The 25,310-nt window shown below is 57.1% G+C and overlaps 1 protein-coding gene across 6 annotated transcripts in view; it reads left to right on the top strand.

Annotated features, from left to right (window-relative positions):
* The window catches only part of COL27A1 (collagen type XXVII alpha 1 chain), a 140,401-nt gene that overhangs the window by 96,622 nt on the left and 18,469 nt on the right, over positions 1 to 25,310 (top strand). For all 6 annotated transcript variants that reach the window (XM_047829185.1, XM_047829186.1, XM_047829187.1 and 3 more), the window contains 18 exons: positions 2,400 to 2,453; positions 2,968 to 3,012; positions 3,096 to 3,140; positions 3,402 to 3,455; positions 4,527 to 4,580; positions 5,480 to 5,533; positions 6,811 to 6,864; positions 8,770 to 8,823; positions 13,002 to 13,109; positions 18,143 to 18,196; positions 18,327 to 18,434; positions 19,199 to 19,252; positions 19,799 to 19,852; positions 23,268 to 23,324; positions 23,515 to 23,568; positions 24,083 to 24,136; positions 24,399 to 24,452; positions 25,102 to 25,155. In XM_047829185.1, the coding sequence (XP_047685141.1) occupies positions 2,400 to 2,453; positions 2,968 to 3,012; positions 3,096 to 3,140; positions 3,402 to 3,455; positions 4,527 to 4,580; positions 5,480 to 5,533; positions 6,811 to 6,864; positions 8,770 to 8,823; positions 13,002 to 13,109; positions 18,143 to 18,196; positions 18,327 to 18,434; positions 19,199 to 19,252; positions 19,799 to 19,852; positions 23,268 to 23,324; positions 23,515 to 23,568; positions 24,083 to 24,136; positions 24,399 to 24,452; positions 25,102 to 25,155 (1,065 nt within the window). The remainder of the gene's footprint in view (positions 1 to 2,399; positions 2,454 to 2,967; positions 3,013 to 3,095; positions 3,141 to 3,401; positions 3,456 to 4,526; positions 4,581 to 5,479; positions 5,534 to 6,810; positions 6,865 to 8,769; positions 8,824 to 13,001; positions 13,110 to 18,142; positions 18,197 to 18,326; positions 18,435 to 19,198; positions 19,253 to 19,798; positions 19,853 to 23,267; positions 23,325 to 23,514; positions 23,569 to 24,082; positions 24,137 to 24,398; positions 24,453 to 25,101; positions 25,156 to 25,310) is intronic.

Genomic DNA, 25,310 nt, shown 5'->3' with positions numbered 1-25,310 from the left:
CCCATGATGGGGAGCGCACTCCCACACAGAGAAGCAATGACAGGGAGTGGTGGAAAGAAATGGGCCTCTGGCGGAGTTAGGTTCAGAGTCTGGCTTCTCCGCTTACCAGCAGCGTGACCATAGGCCGTTTCCTCACTGCAAAACGAGGATGAGAGTTGTGAGTATCCTCGCCACCACCACTGTTTCACTACCATTATTGCAGATCTCAAAACCGTTCTCTCCGAAAGGCCTTGATTCCAAGGACAAATAGGGTGCTGTGTGATTCAGACCAAGCCATCAACACCTCTGGGCCTCCACTGCACTCCCAGAGCTGTCTCTTTCCAGGGAGGTCTGTGCCTCGGCTAGAGACAGAGGCCAGGGGCCAGAAGCCAGCCCTCAGGAGGGCCCTGATGCCCAGCCAGCAGCTGAGCCTCTGTCCCAGCTCCTGTGGCTCGGGATGTCCCCCCTTCAATGTGTCTCTATCTCCACCGGGCGAATCAGGGGCGGAAAGCCTGACACACGGCCTGATAGGGTCCATCTGAGACAGAGGCCCAGAGAGGGGAAGGGGCTTACCCAGGGCCACACAGCAGTCCAGCAACAGAACCAGAACCAGCAACCGCAGCCTCTAATCATGTGCAGTACTGGGTCTCCAAAAGCTCTCAGCTGGCTCTCGTAGCGTGCTCGAAGCTGCCTACTCTAAGAAAGGGATTGAGGCCAGATCTGCCAAGCCACTCCTCTGTGTCCCTGTCCTCGGGGAACCTGCCACCTCCTCTGGCAGATCCAGCTGTTCCTGAGCACTTATGAGAGGCCGGGGGGGGGGGGGGGGGAGTTATCTCCCACCTTAAAGGAGAGATTCTCAGCCTCATTTCCGAGACAAGATAACTGAGGCTCGGCGTCGTCCCCTGTCCTGGGTTTATTCAGTTTGTGAGGCACTATTTATGTTTTTTTAATGTTTAATTTTGAGAGAGAGGCAGAGTACGAACAGGGGAGGGGCAGAGTGAGAGAGGGAGGCGCCGAATCCGAAGCAGGCTCCAGGCGCTGAGCTGTCAGCACAGAGCCTGACGTGGGGCTCGAACCCACAAACTGTGAGATCATGACCTGAGCTGAAGTCGGACGCTTAACTGACTGAGCCCCCCAGGCACCCCCATGAGGCTCTATTTAAGGCCGTTGGTGTGGAGATGATGCATTGGAAGCCCCAGGTAGCTGATAAGAGGAATTGTTGCTTTCTTTGGCTCAATTGTTAATTGAACATTTCTGGGGTGCCTGACAGGCTCAGTCAGTAGAGCACACAACTCTTGATCTCGGGGTTGTGAGTTTGAGCCCCATGTCGGGCGTAGTTACTTAAAAATAAAATGTTTAAAAAAACAAAACCAAATTTCCTTGTTCAATTTTTAAATGCTTTCTTCCTGTCCTATTTTCAATCTCTCATCCCCCCCCTCCAGCCAGACACGTTCCCTCACCTCCTTTTGTGGCTGGCCCCCACACTCCCAGTCCGGGGTGGGCCAGCCTCCTGCACAGGACCCTCTTTGTCTCCCCAGCATGACCTCTCTGATCCTCTGCAGGACAAACACCGCACTGTTCTCTATTGGGGCCTTTTCTAGATCCCATCTGTGTCTCTGTGGGAGTTCCTGTAAGGGGGTCACATGGGCCAGTAGGTAGAACCCTGGAGGAGATACACTTGCTGATGGGCTAAGGGACCTGAGACAAATCACGGCCCTTGACTGGGCCTCAGTATTCACATCTGTGCAGTGGGGGCAGGGAGCACATTCCACCCGCCCCAGGCGGTTTCCTAGCTTTCGAAGGAATAAGATTCCTGTCTGGGGCTCCAGGGAACAGCGGCCTGAGTTCCTGCCCCCTCCTGCCCCCTCCACATGTCGGCTCTTCCTCCGTGAGCAGGGCTGGATTGACTTGCACGTCGGGCTGGAGGAGGCTGCTGCAGACACCCAGCCTCATGCAGACTCAGACCCTCCCTGAGGGTTCGGTTCGCCCCCACGGATTGCGGACCACACACCTGCTTCTGCCTCACATGTGCCCTGGGAAGTGCATGCAACAGCCGAACCTGAAGGCCCAACTGGAGGGACTGGGCCACGCGTGGCTAGGCTCTGCCCTTAGCCTCCACAACTATGAAATGCGTTGGCTGGCTGACCTCCGAGGTCTCTTTAAACAGGGTCATTTGTGCAGCACCGGCTCTATTCCAGAATGATAGGGCCTCTAGCGGAGTCCCTCCAGGTGGAGCCATCTCGGCACACCGCACCCGGATGGCCAGCCTCAGGCTCGGGATGTGCGGGCAGTGGGAGGAGAAGGGAGCCCCAGGCTGGTGCCGGGAAAGGCCCAAGGCTCTGGGCAGCCCTGCCCTCCTGGTTCCCGGCCCGAGGGAGACCCCTGCTGTCCACCATGCTAGTCCTTTTTTCCTATTCCAGGGCCCCCGAGGACCAGATGGACCAGCCGGGGAGCAGGGGTCCAGGGGCCTCAAGGTACCAACCCCGTGGCCTGCCCTTGCTCATGCCTCCCACGCTGGGTCAGGAATTCCAGAACCAAGGCTCACAGCTTCCTTGGCATGAGGCCGCTGTGGGCAGCAGGGAGTCCGAGAGAGGCTGAGAGCTCACGGCTGCTCCTCCTGGCCCTGGAGTCTGAGCAGGGGGGCGACGGAGAGAGAGCGGTGAATGAGAGGGAGCCGGGGGATTGAGGGAGTGAGGAGGAAAGGAGGGACCTTCTGGCGCCTTCCCCGGGGTTCCCTGGCCCCCTCTAGGGCCCCCAAGAGTCGAGATGCTTCTACTCCCAGCAGGAGCAAAGGCTCCCTGGTTCTCCAGAGCAGCTGGTGACTATGGCGAGCCACTCCCCTTACCGGGCCTCAGTTTCCCACCTGGATGGTGGAGAGAGGGGTGGATGATTACACCGGTTCCTTCCATCTGCCATGGGGTGTGGGTCCTGTGTCCGCGAAGAGTACTCCCCAGCACCCTGTCCCACCTTCACACTCTTTTTCGGCAGGGCCCTTCAGGACCTCAGGGCAGACCGGGCCAGCCTGGGCAACAGGTACGTCAGGCCAAGGCCGCCAGCCCCCTCCCCGCTCCCTGCTTTGTGATCTGTGCCTCTAATGACCCCAAATGCGTTTCCAGGGTGCGGCCGGTGAGCGAGGGCACTCGGGAGTGCGAGGCTTCCCGGTAAGTGACACCAGTTCTGGAAATTCCGTGGGGCTTTGCTGGGAGATTATAGCCACGTCAGCCAAATTCCCATCCTGCTGTGGAAACCCCACAGGCTCTAGCTGCCCACTGTCTCTACACGGACGACCCTCCAGCCTGCCTCTTTCCCCTGAGACTCAGTGTCCCCATCTGTCACTTGGTGGAGGGTAGGGGTCGGACCATCACACGTGGTGAAGCCTTACAGCCGCGAAGGGACTAAGTCACCTCTGTCCCTCTCTGCAGGGCATCCCGGGTCCCTCAGGCCCTCCGGGCACCAAGGGCCTCCCAGGAGAACCGGTAAGTGCCCTCTTGCCCCCCTCTTTTGCCTCTTTGCCTCCCGGCAGGCTGGTCTCAGATGGGCCACCTCTGGGAGTGTGGGATGTGGTCATATAAGAAGGAGGCTGGAGGGAGACAGTACCAGGGCCCTGCTACCCTGATGGGACAGGCCTCGGAGGGTAGAGAGAGTGAGCGCTGGCCAGGGAGCTCAGGAGCTCTGGGCTTGAGTCTAAGCACTCTTGTCCTCCAGCCTAGTTTTCTTGCAAGTGAAATGGGAATACATTGTCCTTACCTTGCCATGCTGTTGTGAAAATGAACCGGTAACGTGTACAGAGTGCTCAGCACAGACTAAAGCTGAGGGAACAGAGGACTTGAGGTCACCAAGTGGGGAAGGATAGAACTGTAGGGTCTGGATATCGGACATCGGGGAGACAGGGGTCACAGGGGCCGGTCGCTTCAAGCCCGTGGGGAGAGCTTGCTCTTGCTCCCAAGGGCCACAGGAGACAGTGGGTGATTTGAAACCGAGGTGACCCTTTAGGAGGTCTTCCTGGAAGGATGGGTTTGGAGAACAGCCCAAGTGTCAGGGTGCCCCACGAGGAGGCAGTGGAATTGTACTGCTGGGGAGGGACAGGAGAGGATGGTCTCGAGAGGCGCAGGAGGAGGGTTCCCTGCCTGGGGCAGGGGGAGCACGGGAGGCTTCTGCCCCCCAGAGCCATGCTACAGTCCCACATCTTGAGGCCCAAGAGACGCCATTTTGAACACTGAATTGAGCAGGAGCAGGGTGGGGGTTTCTAGAGGTGGGGCCCAGGTGGGAGGTGTCCAGGCAGAGGGAATGGAGTGAGCAATTCTGCTTGGAGAGCTGGAAGGTTTCTGAGTAGGGGAGGGCCCTCTGAATTTGAGGGGGAGGAACAGGAGAGAGTGCAGGTGATAGAGGGGTGGCAGGAGACCAATGGGGAGTGGGGAGCTGCAGACACAGGCTATGGGGGGCGTGGGCCGCAGAGTCCCAGATTCTATGGATCCTCTCCCTCATCCGCCCCTCCAGAGGGCCCAGGCTGCCGTCTCGAAACTGTTGTGTGTCTGTCTGTCTTCCAGGGCCCTCAGGGACCCCAGGGACCACTTGGCCCTCCTGGAGAGATGGGACCTCAGGTGAGTGCTCAGGGCCCCTTGTTTGTCCCAGGACGTTGCTGGGGAGACATTAGCCCCTCGAAGCCCTTCTCCTCAGGGGGTCCCCGGCCTGGCCTGGGAGGGAGATGGTCATGTCCTGTGTCCCACAGAAAGTGAAGGTTAGACACCCTGGCAGGAAGGGCAGATCCGCCTTAGGCATAAGGGGAGGGGCTGGGCTCCCTGTCCCAGGGACTGCTGTGTGCCTGGCCTGCAGGGGTCCCGGGGCCCTCACGGGGGTTGGCAGTGCCTCTTCTGTGGCACCGGGGAAAACAACAATGTCGCACCCCACCCCTGCTGGGACTTCACCTCGGCACTGAGGTTTGACTGCAGAGAGAGCCCTCTTGAGGCCATGCAGCAGGGGGCTCCCATGGGGCCTCAGACACCTCTGCCTTATCCAGAGAAAACTGAACCACGGCAATGGGTTATGCAGGGGCGGTGGCCATGCCCATGATGGTAACTCAGACCCCTCCCCACCTTAGTCATCCCGGCCCAGCTTTGGAGGGAAGGACTGGGATCAGTCAGCCCTGAACACAGCCTTTATTGGCTTCTTCCCCTGTTGTTATGTGAATCCTGAAATTTTCCTCCCTGTGCTTGCCAAGGGGCTCCTAATGTGGTAAACCACACTCGTGGGGAAGGAGAGGGCTCCAGCAGCCTCAGGGGAGCCCCGAGGCTCAGCACCCTGGGCCCAACCACCACCCTCGCTATGATCCCAGCTCCCAGCTCCGAGAAGGCTGCAGCCTGCTCCCAACTCTGTGTCCCAACTCATGCTGCGTGACCTCAGGCACGTTCCTTGCCCTCTCTGGGCCTGCTTAAGTTATCTCCTCCCTTACAATCAGAGGCCAGCCCTTGCTGTAGGAGGGACCAATGGCATTTTTTTGCAGGGGCCTCCCGGTGCAGTAGGAGAGCCGGGCCTTCCTGGGGAAGCCGGGATGAAGGTAAGGCAGGATGAAAGAGAAAAGTGACTTGTTGAAACCAGCGCCCAGCTGGCGGCCACGTCCTCCCCACGGAAGAGAAACGGGCCTTTCTTGTGCCGGGATAATGAGTTCTCTGTGCTCCTGGCCAGGGAGCGGGTCCTGGCTATGGCCACAGTGGAGGGCCCAGCTGGCCGGGAGCCCCTGCCCCTGCCCCCTGCCCCCTGCCCGGTGGTGTTTTCTCTGGCACCTGCCCCACGCTGGGGCAGCCGCACCTCCTGGCCTCCCACGATACTATCTGTATCTCAGCACCCGTGCCCCTCATTACCTGCCGGGAAACAGGCGCCCATTGATACCTGGGCTCTGGGGAGGGCCCTCTCCCCTCTCTGCTGTGGGAGAGGATGCAGCTCCCTACGCAGGCCCCGGGGCTGATGAGTGATGCTGACAGCCTGAGGGCCTTGTTAGGCAGGGCCTGGGGGAGCCCGCGAGGGTCTGTGGGACTAGAGGCGGACACCCCTTCCCTGTCCGTGCCTGAGCCTCCCTGCCATTCGGAGGGAGTTGGACCAGGGTTGGGACTTTGGTTGTTGACTTAGTTCTAGAATCCTTTGCGCGAACAATGCAGAAAACCACCCCATATATAAAACAGACAGAAATGGGATCCTTCTGGTGGGGGCAGGGCTGGGGGCTCAGAGCCCCTCCTCCTTGGGCCCTTCGGGCATCAGCACGGAGGGAGACTAGTGCGCACATCCCCACACGGTCATCTTCTGGGGGGCGGGGGACATTATTCTGGCTCATGTAGGGCCTCTTCCTCCTTTGGGTTTCTCTCCAAGGCTCTCAGGGGAGCAAAGAAGGTGGGCAGCCACAGAGTTACCGTCCCTGCATCCGATCCTCCCTGGAGCCTAACTACCCAGGTTTGGATCCTGAATCTGTCACTTATTAGCCTCATGGGCTCGGGCTAGTTCTGTCACCCCACGGTCTGCAGTGTCTTCCTCTAGAAAAGAAGACAGGGTCTTTTCCAGGCAGGGTCGCGGTGAGGGATCACATGGGAAATAAAAAGGCATTTAGAACAGTGCCGTGTCCACGTGAGCCCGATGGTGGTGGTGGCCGTGGCTGTCCTGACGTGGCCAGGGGGACCGTGGAGCGGAGGTTCTGGTTGGCATTTTACAATTTCGCTTTGGTCCTTGGAAGAAGGTGCTTCCCCAGCTCCCCACCCAAATCCGAGCTGGTGAGAACTGGAGGGTGAAGTCAGGGCTGGGACTGGCCCCACCCACCCCCATGGACTTGTGTTTGCCTTCTCCTAGGGTGACCTTGGGCCTCTGGGCACCCCTGGGGAACAGGGCCTCATTGGGCAGCGGGTAAGTCGAAGCAAATTCATTCTCCCTGGAAAGCCACCTGAGGGGCGCTTGGGTGGGGGGAAGGGCTTCACTCAACCTCCCCGAGCCTCAGGGAGAAGGAGACCCTGAATCCCTTCAGCCTCATCCCAGCTATCTCTCTTGGTGGGCCACCATTTCCACCCTGTAGAGGCACTCTTCGAAGAAAAGGGTTCTGTGGTCAAAGTGGTCAAAGCGGTCAAAGCATCTGAGACTCACTGCATGCTCCGTGTTCCCTCTTACGTATCAGCAGTAGCATTTTCAAGGCTCTGAGAAGGCCTGCAGCCAAGAAACTGGTTCCTTTTGGATTCATCCAGGGCCCCCAAACTTACTCACCTGCAAGCACTTTTACTGAAAAACACCTGTTTTTCATCCCTGAAAACTGTTCCATGGAAGGTGATCTTCCCCGTTTCTGGAAGAAACCCACAAAGCTTTTCTTTCTCTGTGAAGCATTGGGATGCCTCTCTGTCTACCTCTCTATGCTCTGTGCCCAGTTTACAAGGTCTCTGCCTGAATGTGGCCTGGGGTACCGGGAGGGGTACAAAGCAGGCATCCTCTAGCACCTGATGGCTGCAGAATGTGGAGTCTGGCAGGGAGGGGGAGTTAGTGTGGGCCTCAGTTCGTGGGGACACCAGGCCCAGCCCACGCCCCCCCTCATTTCTCACCTTTCCCGTTTTTCCATTGCCTCTTGCTCCCCCCTGCCCTGCGTTAACAGAGGCTCCACAAATTGAGTTAGGACATAGAAAGAGCGAGAAAGACCTCGGGGCGAGAGACGATGAGTGTGGAGCCTGAAGCCGTGAGATGGCAGCACTTGTGTGTCAATGAAGACTGATCAGTGCAGTTTTCTGGGAGTGCCATGTTGAGAAGGATCCCGAGGCTCCACGTAGGCGCAGTAGGGAAGAGAATGACGAGCACTTACTTGAGGCCCACTGCGTGCCAGGCACATCTCTCAGAGCACTGGGAACAGAGCAGTGAGTGACCGGAGGCCTTGTCCTCATGGGGCCACATCCTGGTGAATCCATTAGTCTGTGCTCCTGTCACGCCTTTGCCGTCCCTGCATCTGACGACTTCTGAGGCTCCTCAGAAGGTGCTGAACGGCTATGAGCTCTGAAAGCAAAGAGAGACCCTGTGACGGCCGTTTGGAGAACTGAAAAGTCCAGGGGCATCTCTGGAGCTGGGACTGCAAGCAGAGAATCTACCCGAGGGCCAGATGGGGATTCCGGGGCTTGGTATCCTTCCCAGACTTGCTGGCAAAAAGAAAAAAAGAAAAAAAGTCTTAAGTTTGGCCTCGCTGTCCTCATCTGAGAAATGGGATTCCACCGAGGAGTTCCATGAGAGCTCGCTCCAGTTCCAGAAATAACGTACCTAGTGGCTGCCGTCTGTGGGGTGCTTATACTGTGCCTTACAGGAGCCCTTAAAGGAAGGGGTATCAGCCCAATTTTCAGGGGAGAAGACAGGTGCCCATGGGGGGCTAGGTAGTTTGCTCGTGGTCACGCTGGCGGTGAATGGGAAGCCTAGTTGGGGGACTGAGGTCCGTGTGGCATCGAAGCCTTTCTCGAAGCCCTGGGCAAGCACCGCCTCCCAGTCCGGCCAGCCAACTTGGACACTGCAACTCAGGATCTCCTGTCGCCCCCACCTGACCAACCCTGCAGATAGAGCAGGCCGTGGCTTGGGGGCTGCTCCTCCTTTCTGAAGAGGGTGCCTCAACCCCCCTGCTCGCTCACTGATTCAGCCACCGTTTACCGGGCACCTGCTCTGTGCCAGGCATGCCAGGGCCCTACTGCCCGGAGACAGGGTTGGGGTCCTGCCCCAGGGAGGGAGAGGAAGTAAAAGCACATGGGGCCCCCTCCCCAGTAATGTCTCCTCATCTTTCCCCACCACCCTTTGCAGGGAGAGCCGGGCCTTGAGGGTGACGGTGGCCCTGCAGGGCCCGATGGGCTGAAGGTAAGTGTCCTTCTGCTGTAGGGTCTGGGGAGGGGGGAGGTGTTCTGGAAGTGCCTTCTACCTCTGCCCCCACTACCCTCCCATCCCAGACCTAAGTTTTCTCTCAGAAGCACTGTGTTCCCATAAAGCTCTGAGAGCAGACCTCTGGCTCCTATTGAAGGCAGCGCTGTCCAGCACCGCGGCAGCCTCCTGCCCCGCTTGGACGGGGGCCTAGGAACCCTCCCCACCTTCCGCTGCTCGCTGCTGCCCTTCTCCTCAAAACAACAGCTTCTCTTGGTTAAGGGTAGTACCTGAGCACCTGCTCCGTGCCCGGCCCAGGGCCAGCAGCTTTGATATCTGGGATCTTCCAAACATCCTAAAAGATCAGGAAAATCAGAATCGCCACCCATGACCTGTAAGCCACTATTTATGGCAGACTAGTCACATATGTATCAGGTACTATACTAAGCCCTTCGTGTCGTGTCACACCTCAGTTAATGGTCCGGGATCAGTTCTGTCTTTAGATGAGGAAACTGAGGGTCAGAGAGGTTAAGCAACTTGCCCAAGGACGCACAGCCAAGACCCAAGCCTCAGCTACCTCTTTGCACCATGCGCCCAATCTAAAGATGAAGAGACTGAGGCTCAGAAGGAGGCAGAGGCACACTCATCCAGAGTCTGTGGCTGAGTGGAGAATCCAAAACTCAAACCCAGGGTTCACTGGCACTAAAGCGTATAGGCCTAACTCTGCCCCGCTGCATCCCGGAGATTCCTCTGTCAGCCACAGAGGCTGGCACTTTCAGGAGGTGCCAGGGCTCCCCTGAACCCCGGGGGCAGGCTGGCACCACTCTCTGACTTACCAGCGCCACCTCTAGCCCAGGCCTGTCCCTGGCTGCCAGCCCTGGCCCTGCCCTGGCATAGGAGGTGGGCTTTTCCCAGGGCTGATCTGTCACACTGTGACTCAGCTCCCCAGCCCAGGGTCCCAAGTGCTACATCCCAGGCTGCCCTTTGTCAGCCATTTACTCTCATGTGACCTCGCATAAGCAGCCCATCTCCAGACCTCCACTCCCACTGCCCTGTCCCCGTAATTGCCCTGGGTCCCGGGCCTCCCCATCTACCAGGAAACCTCGATGACGATGATGTGGCCCCTGGCTGGCTCTGCTTCTGCCTCTGGTTTTTCTTGCAAGGCTGAGAGCGCCCCCTGTCTGCCATCCGGCAGCCTTCTCTCCTCTCCAACGAGGCTGCATCCTAGGATACAGCCAGGTCCTGGCCGGGGAGACCCGGAGCCACCTGAGAGCCCCTCCACACCCTTTGCCAAATGTCCGCTTGAACTGCGGGGACACTGAGGAACATTCTGGCTGAGATGCTCTGTGTACTCACCATGCGCTTGCACCAACTGCCTTGACGCCTTTACATGAGTGAACCCATTCAGTCCTCCCAGGTACCCTGGGGGCTAGATTCGTCACCCACCCAGTTGACAGATGAGGAAACTGAGGCACAATGCGAGGGCCTCTCCCACTTCTGGACAGCCACCTTTCTTCTCCTTGGGATCTTGCTGAGGTGGGAGGACAGTGGGGGCTTGGAGGGGTGGGTGCCTCACACAGTCTTTTCTGCTCTTATCTCGGCTCCTGGTCCTGGCTTCTTCCTCTTTCACTCCCTTTCAAAGCCAGTTCTACCGTAGACCTTGGGCCCGAGTAGTTGCTCAGATGCACAGTATCTTCCCTGGTCCTCACACGAATCCCAGGAGACCATCTGGTGTCTTTATGGTGTTTGTCTAAGAATCACCTTCGTGGTGAAACTAACCTCTCGGACACACACAGCACTCAATAGTTTATATAGAGCGCTTTTACGCTGATTATCTCTTTTGAGTTTGCTGACCAGCAGATGGTGGTGGTGATGCCTCCTAGTAGAGCTAACCTTTATCCAGCATGCACGCACCAGACACCTTGCTAAGCTACTCACGTGGATTAGCTCTTCCAATCCTCATAGTGACCCTTTGTTGCTTATTTTACAAGTGAGGAAACTTGGGGCGCCTGGGTGGCTCAGCCGGTTGAGCGTCCAAATTCAGACTGGGTCATGATCTCACGGTTCGTGGGTTCAAACCCCGCATGAGGCTCTGGGCCGACAGCTGGGAGCCTGGAGCCTGCTTCCGATTCTGTGTCTCCCTCTCTCTCTGGCCCTCCCCTGCTCGCACTATGTCTCTCTCTATCAAAAATGAATAAACGTTAAAAAAAAATTAACAAATGAGGAAACTTGCCCCTGCCACACCGCTGTTGAGAGGTAGCAGCAAGATTTGAACTTAAGCAACATAACCTCAGGGGGGAGGGAAGTATTGTCCACTGCGCAGAGAACCTTGGAATTGGAAAGAACCAGAACCCTAGGGTCTCACCCGTGCTCTGCCACTGACTCACATGTGCTAATGGGAAGTCTCCTCTCTCTGGGCCTCAGTTTCCCCATGTGTAAATCAAGAAGGTTGAGTTAGACATCTTGTAAGGCTCTTCTGAGCATTGGTGGATGTCCTAGGACTCTAGGATTCTCCAGGACCCCCCAGACCCATTCTGTAGGGGGTCCACCAGGACACCACCCCTGCTGTGTGGGAGCCTGGGATGTGGGGGTCTGGGTAGTCCCTGGAGCCAGAGCCCCTGTAGGACTCAGGTTGAGGCCCCTCTCTGTAAACAAGCCTGGCCACCTGGAACAGGCTGTCTGCCTCGGAGAGCTAGGAGAGCAGGTGGCCAGAGATGACAAGCCAGAAGGGGAGCCCTGGGGCTGGAGTCTGCAGGAGTCATCTGGGAAGCACCCCGTCTCTATGCCGGGCTTGCCTCGGAGCCTGAGAATCTCAGTGGGCAGGGATCTCAGAAACCAACCTGTCCAGCCCTCTCCTGGTGCCCAGATCTGCTCTGCACTGGCCCACACCTCAGCTTGGAGCCTCCCTCTCTTATCCATGCCATTCATCTCTGGACTCCTCCCCACTGGGAAGTACCCCCTGCCTCAGCTGGGCTAGAAATTTCCCCAACAGGCCCCTGTACCAGCCTCCTCTGCCCAGAGCCCAGGCCCCGGACCCCAGTAGGTCCAACCTGAAGGATACGCTCTCAGCAGACCTGTTCCCAGTCTCTGGCTTCATGCCCTCTGCACCCTGATCTTTCTCCCGGACCCACACCAGTTTATCAGTGTTCCCTGCGAAGTGTGGTGCTGGAGAGCAGAGCTGGCCAAGACATGCTCCCCTTCTCCCAGCCTGCTCCCCCACCCTCCTGTCCGTAACTTCATACCCTTTCCCACGGTCTCTCTGCACAGTCCCAGCTCAGCCCCTTGCAGACTGGCCACGAGCCCCCACCGGGCCTGCCAGCCGTGATGGGGGTGGCCTTCTGACAGGCACCACCCTGTTCCTCTGTGGCCACGGCCCGTGCTGCACCCCTCACACCTGCTCTGCCCACGGGGCCCTGGCCTGGCACAGATCCTGGGCAAGTGCCGTGCGAGTGCTAACTGTCGTCCCCTGGACGCAGGCCGTGCTCTGCAGCTGGCGAGAGTGAGGGCCGAGCAGTCAGCGATGGGAGATGGTGCTCACGGTAGAGTCAGACAGCAAAAACACAAAACAAAGGAGATGGAACCGTGCAGTGCAGTTGGGTTATGCCTTTAAAGCTGCATAGACTGGACTGCTAAGTAGCCTCATGGCTTTGCTACAGCTGTCCCAACAGTCCGAGCCCAGGACTAACAATGGAAACTGTGACCTGTTCCTTATTATTGTTACTGTAAACTGTTTTCGTGTAAGCAAGTGCTGAAAATGCAACTCAGAAAAATGGAGCTAGTTCTGAGGGTCAGGATTGGGTGAGCTGTTTTCCTTTTTAAAAATGTCCTTCAGCGTCTTAAGACTCTTGTCCTCCCAGTGTGTCCCTGTTGGGGAGACATAGTCGAGGCTCCCAAAGCCACCCCCTTCCTGTGAACTCCTTGGGGCGGGAGTGGTCAGGGTTCTGTGTTCCCTCTGGGCTGACTCCTCACTGGCCCAGGCACCATGGCAGGGGTATTCCCTGTGCCAGCCAGGCCATGCCACCTGACCCTTTTGGTGGCTCCAGGAACAATCAGGGGACTCCAAGGGCTTCTTGGCTGTGGACATCCAAACGGAGCCCTGAGGTTTAGCGCTTCTGTTGGGCTTAGTGACTAATATCTTCTGTCTCTCTCTCTCCCCTCCCCATTCCCCTTTAACCTAGGGGGACAGGGGTGACCCCGGGCCTGATGGTGAACGTGGTGACAAGGGTCAGGAGGGACTGAAGGGTGAGGATGGGCCCCCCGGGCCCCCTGGCATCACTGGCGTCCGGGTGAGTATGTGTGACTGCATGCCAGCACTTGGGGCATCTGGGGGGGACACGACTCGAGCCTGCTCAGGCAGTTGGACAGGAGGGGAGGCCTTTTGATAGCAGTCCCTTGAAGGCCTTCCCCTGTATCCTTCCTCCACCTGGGAGCTTCCCAGAGAACCAAGCTGACCATGTCCCTCCCTCGCCTAGCCCTCCCATGGCCAGCCCTCAGACTGGCACCTCACACTCTTCAGTCTGGCTTCCATACCCTCCACAAGTCCGGCCCTGCGGGCCTTGTCCCACATTCAGCCACACTGGATTTAGCAGGGAGGATTCAGCAGGAGGGGCATCAGCCAAGATTCTCCACTAGGAGCTTGCTGTGTGACTCTTCACTTGCCATCACCCTCTCTGGGTCACGTGCTTGGTATGGATTTGGAAGGAATGCGTGCTGAGATCACTTCAGGCTCCAACATTCCAGAGGCTCTTTCTTAGCAAACTTCTGAGTATCGTGGTTGTGGGATGGGCAGCGACATGTGGCAGAAATATCCCTGGGTCTAGAGTCCAAAGGTTAAGTTCTGGCTCGAGCACCTGCTATCTGGGTGACCTTAGGCAGATCACTGCTGCCTCTCTACGAGCCTTGGCCTTCTTATTTAAAGAGTCAATGAAACTTTGGAAAAGAAAGTGTTTTATATTATGTGCCCGAAAATAAATATCATCTTTAAGAATTTGGAAGAGGAAATGATTGGAAGCTGCTGGTTGTGGTCATGATAGTGGTAGTATATTGATGGTTGGGTGCAGGTGTTGATGATGGTCACAGTGGTGATGGTATTGGTGATGGTGGTGATGGTGATGATGGCGGAGATGGTGATGATGATGGCGGTGGTGATGGTGGTAGAGATTGTGGTGATGGTAGTGGACATGATGATGGTGGAGATGGTGACAGTGATGATGGTGGTGGTGGTGGTGTAGATGGTTAGGATGATGGTGATAGTGATGATGGTGGAGATGGTGATGATGAGGGAGATGGTGATGATGATGGCGGTGGTGATGGTGGTAGAGATTGGTGATGGTAGTGGAAATGATGATGATGGTGGAGATGATGGAGATGGTTAGGATGATGGTAGTGATGATGATGGTGGAGATGGTGATGATGGTGAAGATGGTGAGGATGGTGATGATGGTAAGGATGATGGTGGTGATGATGGTGATGGTGGAGGTGGTGATGGTGGTGATGGTGGTGATGGTGGTGATGATGGTGGAGATGGTGATGATGGTGAGGATGATGGTGGTGATGGTGATGATGATGGTGGAGATGGTGATGGTGATGATGGTGGTGGTGGTGGAGATGGTTAGGATAATGGTAATGATAATGGTGGAGATGGTGAGGATGGTGATGATGGTGAGGATGATGGTGACAATGATGGTGGTGATGGTGAGGATGATGGTGGAGGTGGTGATGATGGTGATGGTGGTGATGGTTATGATGGTGGTGGTGGTTATGATGGTGGTGATGGTGATGGTAGTAATGATGATGGTGATGGTGGAAGTGATAATGGTGGTGATGGTGGTGATGATGGTGGAGATGGTGATGATGGTGATGGTGGTGATGGTTATGATGGTGGTGATGGTGATGGTGGAGGTGGTGATGATGGTGGCGTTTGGTGATGGTGATGGCAGTGGCAGCAGTGGCAGTGGTGGTGACAGTGGCCACAGTGACGGGGACAGACAGTGGTGGTGCTGGTGGTGGTAGCAGCGTTCGTGTCCATATTTTGCTGTCTCTACCAATTTTCATATACGGGAGCTGGAGAGAGGTTCACTGGGGCCAGACTGAGTGCGTGCTGGGTGACGGAGGTGGTGAGAGGCTTGTATTTGAGTCTCTTTGGCATCAGGGCTGCGGGACAAGTATCTCCCACTCTGGCCAGGAAACAGTGGAGTATTTAAAAATAGAATTTTATGAGCCATCAGAGCCTTTCCAGAAATATATCTACATGGATGGGGGCCCAGCAAAAGTCTTCATTCTGGCCCCACAGCCTCACCCCACTGGCTGCTCCAGCCCTTACTCAGGATTTCCCACACCCTGAGGGATGCTCCCAGCTGGAGAGGGCCCGTCAGAACAAGTGGCCGGCCGCCCTGTCCTGGGGGAGACTCCTGGCATCCTGGCCCTGTGCTGAATTCTTCAGTGCTGACTCATTTCTCCTCCTGACAAGAGATCAGCCAAAGCAATCACCTCAGTGTGCTGACAAATTCCACCAGCCCCTGTACCATGATTTCACAATTTCCCAAATATGACCATCCTGGGACAGCGGTGCCCCAGACACTGAAGATCCGTGTTCCATTCCAACCTGGCTAGGTGGCCTGTGGAAAACACCTTCATGTCACTGAGCCCATTCCTTTGGCTCTCAAATGGAACAAAGAATCCCTTCCTCCCAACCCTGTGGCCAGAATTGGATGAGGTATGATGCGGAATATGGACACAGCGCCTGGCCTCTGGTTGAAGCCATGATGGTTGTTACTATTTTATTTTTGGAGGAGCAAAAGACCTTGACGTTGCTAACACAGTGCCGTCCGGCAGAAACAGAAGACAAGCTACATGTGTAATTTAAAATTTTTTAGAACTCACATTTTAAAAATGTAAAAAGAAGTGGGTGAAATAAATTTTAATAGTCTATTTTATTGAGCTCGATATATCTAAAATGGTAACATTTGCAACATATAATCAATATAAAAATCATTAGTAAGGCATTTTGCATTCTTTTTTTTTGTACTAAAGCTACGAAATCTGATGTGTAATTTACTCTTACAGCACATCTCAGTTAGGATGCTGGATTTTCATTAGAAATACTTGAGCTGTATTTAGATTCCATGAACTATACAGCTGAAAATGTAGATTCATATCCCCAAGTGATTCCAAACATACCTACAAGTTTTATAATAACTGAATGGTCAACTTTAATTTTAAATCAATTAAAATTAAATTGAATTAAGAATTTGGTTCCTCTGTCCTGGTAGCCACATTTCAAGTGTTCAGTAGCCCTGTGTGGCAAGGGGCCACCAGAGTAGACAGTGCAAAAGCTAGTTCAAGACCTTTATATTAGAAGTGGGGAAACTGAGGGACGTCTGGGCGGCCTAGTCAGTTAAGGGTCCGACTTCGGCTCAGGTCATGATCTCCGGGTCCGTGAGTTCGAGCCCCGCATCGGGCTCTGTGCTGACAGCTCAGAGCCTAGAACCTGCTTTGGATTCTGTGTCTCCCTCTCTCTCTCTGCCCATACCCCGCTCATGCTCTGTCTCTCTCTCAAAAATAAATAAACATTAGGGGGGCGCCTGGGTGGCGCAGTCGGTTAAGCGTCCGACTTCAGCCAGGTCACGATCTCGCGGTCTGTGAGTTTGAGCCCCGCGTCAGGCTCTGGGCTGATGGCTCAGAGCCTGGAGCCTGTTTCCGATTCTGTGTCTCCCTCTCTCTCTGCCCCTCCCCCGTTCATGCTCTGTCTCTCTCTGAAAAATAAACGTTGAAAAAAAATTTAAAAAAAAAAAATAAAAAAAATAAATAAAAAAAATAAATAAACATTAAAAAAAAAAGAAGTCGGGAAACTGAGGCACACAGAAGGAAAGGGAGTTGTCCAGGGTCGCATGAGGCTTTAAGCACCAGAATACAGGACAGTCTGTCCTTCCAGGATCACCATTCCCTCCTTCCTGAGGGCCCCAGAGTGGGCTGAACGGCACTTCCTTTAGGGACTGGACATCTTCTCCAGTACACTTTTGCCATGTTTTGTCTTTTGAGCAGACATCTCTCCCTTGTACTAAATCAAAGCCAGCCTCCTTGTAACTTCTGTCCACTGACCACCCCAGAGAACACAGTTGCTGCTGCCTCAGGGCAGCTGCAGAAATCTGCAGACAGAAATCCAGTCCCTCTGGGTTAGCCCATGTGTTTCCTGGTTCCTCTAAGATCCCGTCTTCCTGCCCTTCCTCCATCACAGTCAGTACCTACTCCTATTCCAAGGTGGGACCATCATCTCCCTCATCCTATAGCAAGCACCTCTGTTAATGCAGCCATAGAGATTGAATCAAACTAGCTCTTTAGTGTTTGCCAAGAACGTAGGTGTTTTTTTTCCCAGCCCCCCTTGAGGTTTGGGCCTTGAGAGAACTGTCTTCTGTGGGCCGTCAGGATGTCCTTTCCAAACCAGAAACACTGCCTGCCCCACCCCCTACATCCCAAACCAGTGTGGCTCAGGGTTGGGATTCTCTTCTCTCCCTCTCTTATATTCACACATGCACACTTACACGCACTCAATCACCCTGCTGAAATGTGTGGCCCTGACCAGGGCAGGGCGAGGCAGAGCTGCATTATGGGATGCCCTGTGGGGGAGGGGGCATAGCGGGCTGTTGGAGGGAGTGGCCTGGGTACCCCAGTGGGAGAGCAGGGGAAGGCAGCTGACCTTCCCCGCACAATGCCCCACTGTGACGATCCCCTCCAACTCCAGCCCCCAAGGGAGGGAGACCCTGTCAGTGGGACACGGCCCCAGGGATTGTCAGAAGTGAACCGCAGCATCTTAGAGATGAGATGCCTCGTGTCATCAATGGGTACCCTGAGCCCTGGATGTGAACTCAGACAGATCGACAGTTGAATCAGGGTTCTGGGCAAGTCCCTTCACCTCCTGGAAGCCCAGAGGTCACCATAGGTGGGAGGAGGCCTTGAGCGGGCCCAAGACTCAGCGTGGCTGGGAGGCTGGAACAGTGCGTGGCAAAGGGAGTGCAGAGAGCTGTTCCCGTTGGGACAGCATGGGCGCCTAGCAGCCGCCATGAAATGAGGATTTATCCCGCGCTTATATGGGCCACGCACCTGGTGAGTGAGAGCAGGTTGAATTCTCAGCTCTCTGAGGCACATAGGACCCCTGTCCCCACTTTGCAGACAAAGCCTCCCATCACGGGAAGTTAGGTCACACTCAAGGTCACAGGGGCATTGAGCACGGGTGAGTTTTGAACCCAGCAGGCTGCCCTCAGAGATAGTGCGCTAATCTTCCGTATTTCTCACCCTTTTCTTTCCCTCCTTCTCCCCTCAGGGTCCTGAAGGAAAACCAGGGAGGCAAGGCGAGAAGGGCCGGACAGGAGCCAAGGTGGCATGCCATGCTTCCTGGGGCCGTGACCTCCCCAGTCCCTCCTCCCCTCACCCTGCCCCACATCTCTCTCGTCTCTCTCCACCTCCCTATGGGGCCTGGTGACAGCCTGTCTCTCCTTCCACTGCAGGGTGCCAAGGGCTACCAAGGACAGCTGGGTGAGATGGGCGTCCCTGGAGACCCCGGACCCCCTGGCACCCCAGGCCCTAAAGGGTCCCGGGGCAGCCTGGGACCAACGGTGAGAACCCTCTGGGTGGGGTGGGGTGGGCTGAGGCACGGAGCAGAGGGGGGCCAAGGGCAGAAAGAGAGGTATCGCCAGCTCGACCCCTTGTCCTGGCCGCTTCTTTTGAATCATGGATCCCTTTGGGAACCTGCAGAACCCGCAGCCTCTCTCCCTGCAAAAGTACCCACAGCACCAAGTGTCTCTTTCAGTTTGAGGGGGTGGTGGGTCTTCTGAAGTCCTTCACAGACTCAGATTAACAAGCCCCATTTTAGGAGAGGGAGAGGGGACCAGCCCCTCGTGAGTGTTTTTTAGGAAGGAGTTTTCCCACTGGAAATAGTTCCATGAGGATCAGGGTGAAGGTGCTACGAATCCCTGGGGGACTATGAGGGTGTCCCGGTCTATCGCTGGCCTGCCCTGAAGGAGGGCCCCCGGGGCTCTGGCAGGTATAGAGGGGGAAAGCAGGGGGGAGGCAGACAGGTGACGGCATCTCGGAGCTGCCAGTGTGCACTGATCAACGGCTGAGCCGTTTTGTGACACTTAAAGTGTCCACGGTGCAAATGCTCCCACCCTGGCTGATTGCATGCTGCCACCATGATGTCACTGAATGGGCACGTGGGAGGAGCTATGCAGGACTGTGTGTTGTCCACTGCACAGACTCCGTGGGCGGAAATACGTGAGAGCGTAGGTAATAATGAAATGTAGTTATCAGGAAGGGCTGAGTTTGGAATATTTATCATCTTTGTCTTTAATATGATTGGTTTAACTGTAACCTCTCGTAGGGTGCTCCGGGACGGATGGGGGCCCAAGGAGAACCGGGACTGGCTGGTTATGATGTAAGAAAATCTCACCTACCCCCTTCTGGAATTCTGTCCTGCAGGCAGGGACCCAGGAGTGCCTCGGCCTCAGCCCCTACCACCTCCCTGCTGCGGGTGGCCCTCGGGCCACTGAAGGTCCCTGTGCCCACAGAGCAGCGTGGGGGTCAGAGGCCGCTGGTGGGCTGGGCAGGGGTGGGCAGCCAGAAGCACCGTCCCCCTCCGAGTGCCTTCACTGAGTCCTTCCTTCCCATGGCGGGTGCCACGTTTGCTCCCTGTCTGGGCGTCACACCTGCTGTCTGCGGAAGGGAAGGGTCTTAACCCAGATCTGCATCTGCGCTGGCACCCCTCTTAGAGGTGTGCCGGGGGCCGACATGGCTTCTCTGGGAGGCCAGGCCCCAGAGAGGCACAGGGCTTGCTCCGAATCACACAGCGAGGTGGGGCAGAGCCGGGACCCAAACTTACAGCCCAGATTCTTCACTTCCGAGTTCCTGTCCTTCATCACTGTGCCTCTCAAGTCCTCACTCGCCCATGCGCTCTCACCTCTTGTCATCTTGTTTCCTTCAGGGACACAAAGGCGTCATGGGCCCCCTCGGACCTCCTGGGCCAAAGGGCGAAAAGGTGGGTGCTCAGCCCTGGGAAGCAGGTGCTCCCTCTAGTAAGTCCCTGGGACACTGTGGTTGGGGTCACGCGGAGGTTCACGGTCGGCTCAGCCCTGCTCGTACCACGGCTGGCCGGGAGCCGTTAGACCTGCATTCAGCCCAGATGTACCGGGTATCAGGTCTGTGCCCAGCCCCAGAACAAAACCAGACACAGCTCCTGCCTTCCCCGGGGCTTCCGGTCAAGCAGGGGAAACGGACACCAGTCAGGTACCAACCAGAACTGCAATCCCATCATCTGTGCGAGCGTGAAGATTGAAGCCTTGCTTAGGAACGAGATCACCCGGTGAGAGCCAGCAGAGGGCTTAGGACGGAGAGCAAAGCCAGCCTTTCACAGCCAGGAAGGAGGCACTGAGGCAGAGGGAGGGCATGTCTGTTTCCCACTCCTTGGCTCCAGCCTCGGTAGAAGACAGGAATAGGTAGAAGAAAGCTTGCTGATGGCTCTGCCCTGCCACACCGTGCAGGTGGGGACATGGGGCCAGAGGGCCAAGGCCTTGGTCCCAGGTCACATTCCAAGGCAGCACCAAGATGGCCCCGGGCCCGGGCCTTTGAGCTCCGAGTCCCCCGCTCTTGCCTCCCTCCTCCCCTGATGGCTCAGCTGGAATGCCTCTTAGCAGGCGGCCTGCCGCTGTCTCCTTGCCCCCCTGTCTCTCCAGCCCTCCTTTCTTTCGCCGAGTCAGCTACCCACTAACTACATCCCGCTGCCTGGTGAATCACCCTGGCCTGGCTTGCTGTCCAGCTGGCCCCTTCCTCCTGCTTGGAGAAGAGATCTGCAATCAGTGGGCTCCAACATGCCACAGGAAGCCGCAGGAAGTGTCCCTCCTCGGCCCTCACGGTCTGCCACGGCTGGCACAGGAGGGGTTGAGACGGCCCCTGAAACAAGAGGCTCCCTCTGAGCCACCTTCAGCCCCAGACCCAGTTCCTGTGGCTGCCGAGAATGGGATCCTAACCCTCAATCCGCCCTGAGCCTGCCGGGGCCTTGGGTGGGGCCCCAGGGTTCCCTGAACCTTGACGGCCTCATCGGTTAAGCGGGTGGGTAGCTCGGGAATGCGAGGCGAAGCAGGACATCACATAGATGGCAGCCAGAGGCACTTTCTTATGTATAAGGTATTGTATGAGTTCTCTCATTCATTTGGCTATCTAACAGGGACTTAGGGATTTCAAATGATTATGTGGTGTGTTCTCGGCCCTGAGCTAGGGGCTGCAGAATGATGCCCTAAAGGGCTCAGGAGTAAAAATAGGCACTAGAGTGAAGAGCCACGCACAAGCTGGAGGGTGCTGGGAGGAGTGGGAACAGGTTCACAAGGGAGACCCCAAAACACAACGGCCGTGTGCAAAGCTCTTGCCCAGGATGTCTCCACGGTCCCCGCCACGACCCCCACCTGGAGGTGTCAGTGTCCCACGTGACAGATGGAGAAACTGAGTCTTCACGATGCTCAAGGACTAGGTCAGGACCGGTGGAAAGGTGGCAGGACTAGGACGCAGACTGTCTGACGCCAGGCTGTGCATCCCTGGCTTTCGGAAGCAGGCACTTAGATGAGCTGATATGTCGTTCAACTCTTGAATTCCCTGTGGGGCATGTGTCTACAGAGGTGGTGTCTGGAGGGATTAGGGATGAGACTCTGGGAACAAGGAGACGGGGGCTTCACCAGCTTCCTGGTGCTAAAAACGCATCCCCGATCTAGAGCCACAATGTAAGGCGGGGCGGGGGGCAGGTGGGGAGCGGAGGAGATCGGGACAGTTGGCTTTGGGGTCAGACCACTCCTTGATTTCTGTGTGGCTTTGACTAGGACCCTTCTTTCCCTGGGCCTCAGGCTCCCCCTCTATAAAATGGGCCTGTAGTCACAGCAGTGTAGGAGTGCTGAATGGAATCTATGAAGCACTTCACAAAGTGTCGGGCACACAGAATGTGCTAGGTAGACCCTGCGCCCCAGTCCGGCTGCTTCCCTCCACGGTGGGACTGAGACTAGGGACAAAAAGCCACAGAGAGAGGTCAGGGAAGAGAGGGAATCCCCACTCCCTGGGCCACCCCCTTGGGTACAGCTGGTTCTAAGCCTCGGGCCAAGTCCCTCCCGCCTTCAGTCTCTGCCCACAGGAGCCACAGAGGCCCTGGGCCAAAGGACTGCAGCTGCCAGCCCTCAGGACTGATTTGGGCCGGGGACAGGCTCCAGCTGCAGGGGCAGCTCCTTCTCCTGCCTCCCAGGCTTCCCCTTCAGTCCCGGCCAACATCAAGAGGGCCCGGGGTGCCCTGGCTGGAGCCTCCTGCCCAGCACGCACCCCCACGGGAGTGGCACCGGTTGTCTGGGGCTGGAACATTCTGAGCCCCGAGGTTCTGCCGCTCGCTGTTCTGCTTACACCTTCCCTGTAGCCAGCACATGGCATCCAGCCTCCTGTCTTGAGGGTGGACCAGGGCCCAGGGCGGCCTGCCAGGGCCCCACGGCCTCGAAACCCAATCTCTCCAATCCGACTGAATCCGTGCCACACATCGCCCCTGCTGTTATTGTCAGCAACACCCAGTTTCCCGGCCATCTGAGGCCCTACTGTGTGGGCAGTCCTGAGCTTCCCTCACGGGGTCCTCAGAGCAGCACTGCAAGGCTTCCCTGTGCTGTCTGCAGATAGGAATCTGTCTGATGGACAAGACCTCCAAATTGGCCCACGGCCGAGTGCAACGTGGGGCAGCCCCCGGCCTGCTCTGGGGTTTTCTGGCCACTTCATTCCTGCAAAGGCCGGAGAAAGGGATTCTTATTCGGGGCTGAACAGTGGAGCAGCCCACACCGCCTCTCTGTGCTTCAGTGTCCTCAGCTGTAAAGTGGGAAGAATGGTATATCACCTGCTGCATAGGGTTGTTGGAAGTATGCAGCCAGTGTCTGTGTCTGGCCGGTGGCAGTGCCCTTGGCTGCCAGCTGTTGGAACTATTGTCACTCCCTGAGGAGCACCACACGGGGCCTTCTCGTGTCATTTCCTGGAACTCCTCGGTATCACCATTGTCCCTTCACCCTACCTCGCCCCCATTCCCCAGCTGAGACGAAGAACTCCGAGATGGGAAGGGACCTGTTGAGGGTCTGAGCAGCTGGTCCTGTGCAAAGCTGGGCATGACCCAGGTCTCTGCTCCGAGCTACCTGGGTCTTACAGCCTGAGGGCTCCTGCTCGGGGTGCCCAGCGGGGCAGACAGTAAAGAGCACTATGCTGTGTTCCACGATCCTGGTTGCACGCCCAGGTCTGCCTTTCCCTCTCTGGCCTCAGTCTCCCCATCTGTAACCTTAAGTAGGCTGGACTTCATCTCTGACGAAGGCCCTTTCCACGCTGTGTCGAGTATCTAGAACTCCCCAAATTCACCAGGAGCGGGAAGTGTGTCTTAAAGCCCGTTGTGTCCACAGGGGGAGCAGGGCGAGGATGGCAAGGCCGAGGGGCCCCCTGGGCCACCTGGAGATCGGGTAAGTCCCCCTTCCGGTCCCCTGGACCCCCACCCAGGTGGAGCCCTAGCTTCTTGCTGTGGGGAGGGGGAGGGGAGGTTGGCAGGGGTGAGGCTGCTGCCAGCTTGAGAGCCGGTGGCCAGTGAGACCCAGATCCAGGTCTGCATCGCCTGCACCTGGTGGCCCATATTTTGTTGTCCTTGTCATTCAGGGCCCCGTAGGCGATCGAGGAGACCGCGGGGAGCCAGGGGACCCTGGATACCCTGTAAGTATCAGAACTCCTACCCGCTGGTGGCATCCAGCATGTTCTGCAGGGACATTCCTCAGCCCTCACAGGTGCCTGGCGGGAGAACAGCCTTCACCAAGAGACAAGCCCTCCCTCCCACCATCAGTGCCCAGCTTGAAGCACAGACCCCCTGAAAGAGGGCTCAGGCCAGAATTCATGCTGACAGGGGGACCGTCGGAGGGAGAGGATGAGATGGGAGACAGAGACCCCTTTCCTCGCCGGGCCTCAGTCTCCCCATCCATGGCCGGGAACAGCTCTCCCAACAGAAGCAGGAGACAAGCCACTGGGGGAGCACCCGGCCCCCCACCAGGCTCCTCCTCTCACGGGCAGGGTCATTATTCCACGGCTTTGCAGATTAGCGAGCCCAGAGAGGGGACGATGACACATGGCTATAGGAAGAGTAAGCGCTCGGGGGCTCCTCCAGGCCGGAAGTTGCCCCGGCCCCCAGCCCTGCCAGGATGGGCCCCCTCACTGGTCTCTCCTTGGCTTCCAGGGGCAGGAGGGTGTGCAAGGCCTCCGTGGAGACCCAGGCCAGCAGGGCCTACCAGTGAGTGGTGCTTCCTGTCCCCCACCCGGCCCCCGCCCCGGAGGTGGGTGGACAGCAGTGGGGGAAGTAATGGCCCCTTTAAAGCACAGAGGGATCCTCCCTGTGGGATAGCCTGGGGCAGTCCCCTCTGGTTTCTCCTGCCCTGATGCTTGGGGCACCCCCAAGCCCCTCCCACCCCTCCCCCTCCAGGCGGACACTGGCTACTGCCCTCCCCAGGGGGGAATCTTGGGGCTGCTTTGCATCATCTCACCTTGGTTTGCAGGGGCATCCGGGACCCCGGGGACGTCCAGGACCCAAAGGATCGAAAGGGGAAGAGGTGAGAGGGCTGACGTCCACAAGGGAGGCTGGGAGGGGCAGACACTGGCCCAGGCACAGAGCACGTGGGAGGCTGGGCTGGTTGGTGCCCTGCAGGGTGCTTCAGGTCAAGATCTCTTTGCTTCAAAGGGCCTGAGGGGTGGGGGTGGAGGGATTACCAGCCCAGTAGGCGGGGCCTCCAGGAGAGGGACTTTCCTGTCTTGTACCCAGAGCCCTTACGTCTGCCTCCACTGAGGCACTGAGGTTGTTGGGCCAGTGCTGTCTGAATGCCCTCAACCTCCCCTGCCCCCCCACCCCCCACCACTGTCCCAGGCCACAGGGATATAGCCACACTCTGAGGATCAAAGGAGCTCCCGGGCTCAGGTTCCCACTAGGAAATTGCCGTACCTAGAGCCTCTGTAGCAAGGGGAATCAGAGGGGGCCCAGGGCCCAGAGCAGGGGCAGTGACAGCACTGGCAGTTTCCAAGGCCAGCCTGCCCCTGGGCTTCCAGGCCGGGGCTCTTGGGCCCGTGTGCAGATTCAGATGCTGCCCAAGAGGTAGAGGGACGGGCCACACAGGGGCCCCATAATCCTCTCAGCACCTGTCCCAGAACTCCTAGGGGTCTGTCCTCTTCCAGGCAGCTTCCATCATGTGCCCCTTGATTTTTCAGGGACCAAAGGGAAAGCAAGGCAAGGCAGGGGCACCTGGACGAAGGGGGATTCAGGTGAGTGGCCCATGCACGGTCGGTTCTCTCCCGCCTGCCTCCCAGACCTCCCCAGAAGCCCTCCCCAGCTTTTTTTTTTAATGTTTATTTATTTTTGAGAGAGAGAGAGAGAGAGAGAGAGAAAGCGCATGAGCAGGGGAGGGGCGAAGAGAGAG

This window comes from Prionailurus viverrinus, chromosome D4, assembly GCF_022837055.1.
Source record: "Prionailurus viverrinus isolate Anna chromosome D4, UM_Priviv_1.0, whole genome shotgun sequence".
In the NCBI taxonomy this organism is placed as follows: Eukaryota; Metazoa; Chordata; class Mammalia; order Carnivora; family Felidae; genus Prionailurus; species Prionailurus viverrinus.
This window is presented reverse-complemented; position numbering and strand designations above follow the sequence as displayed.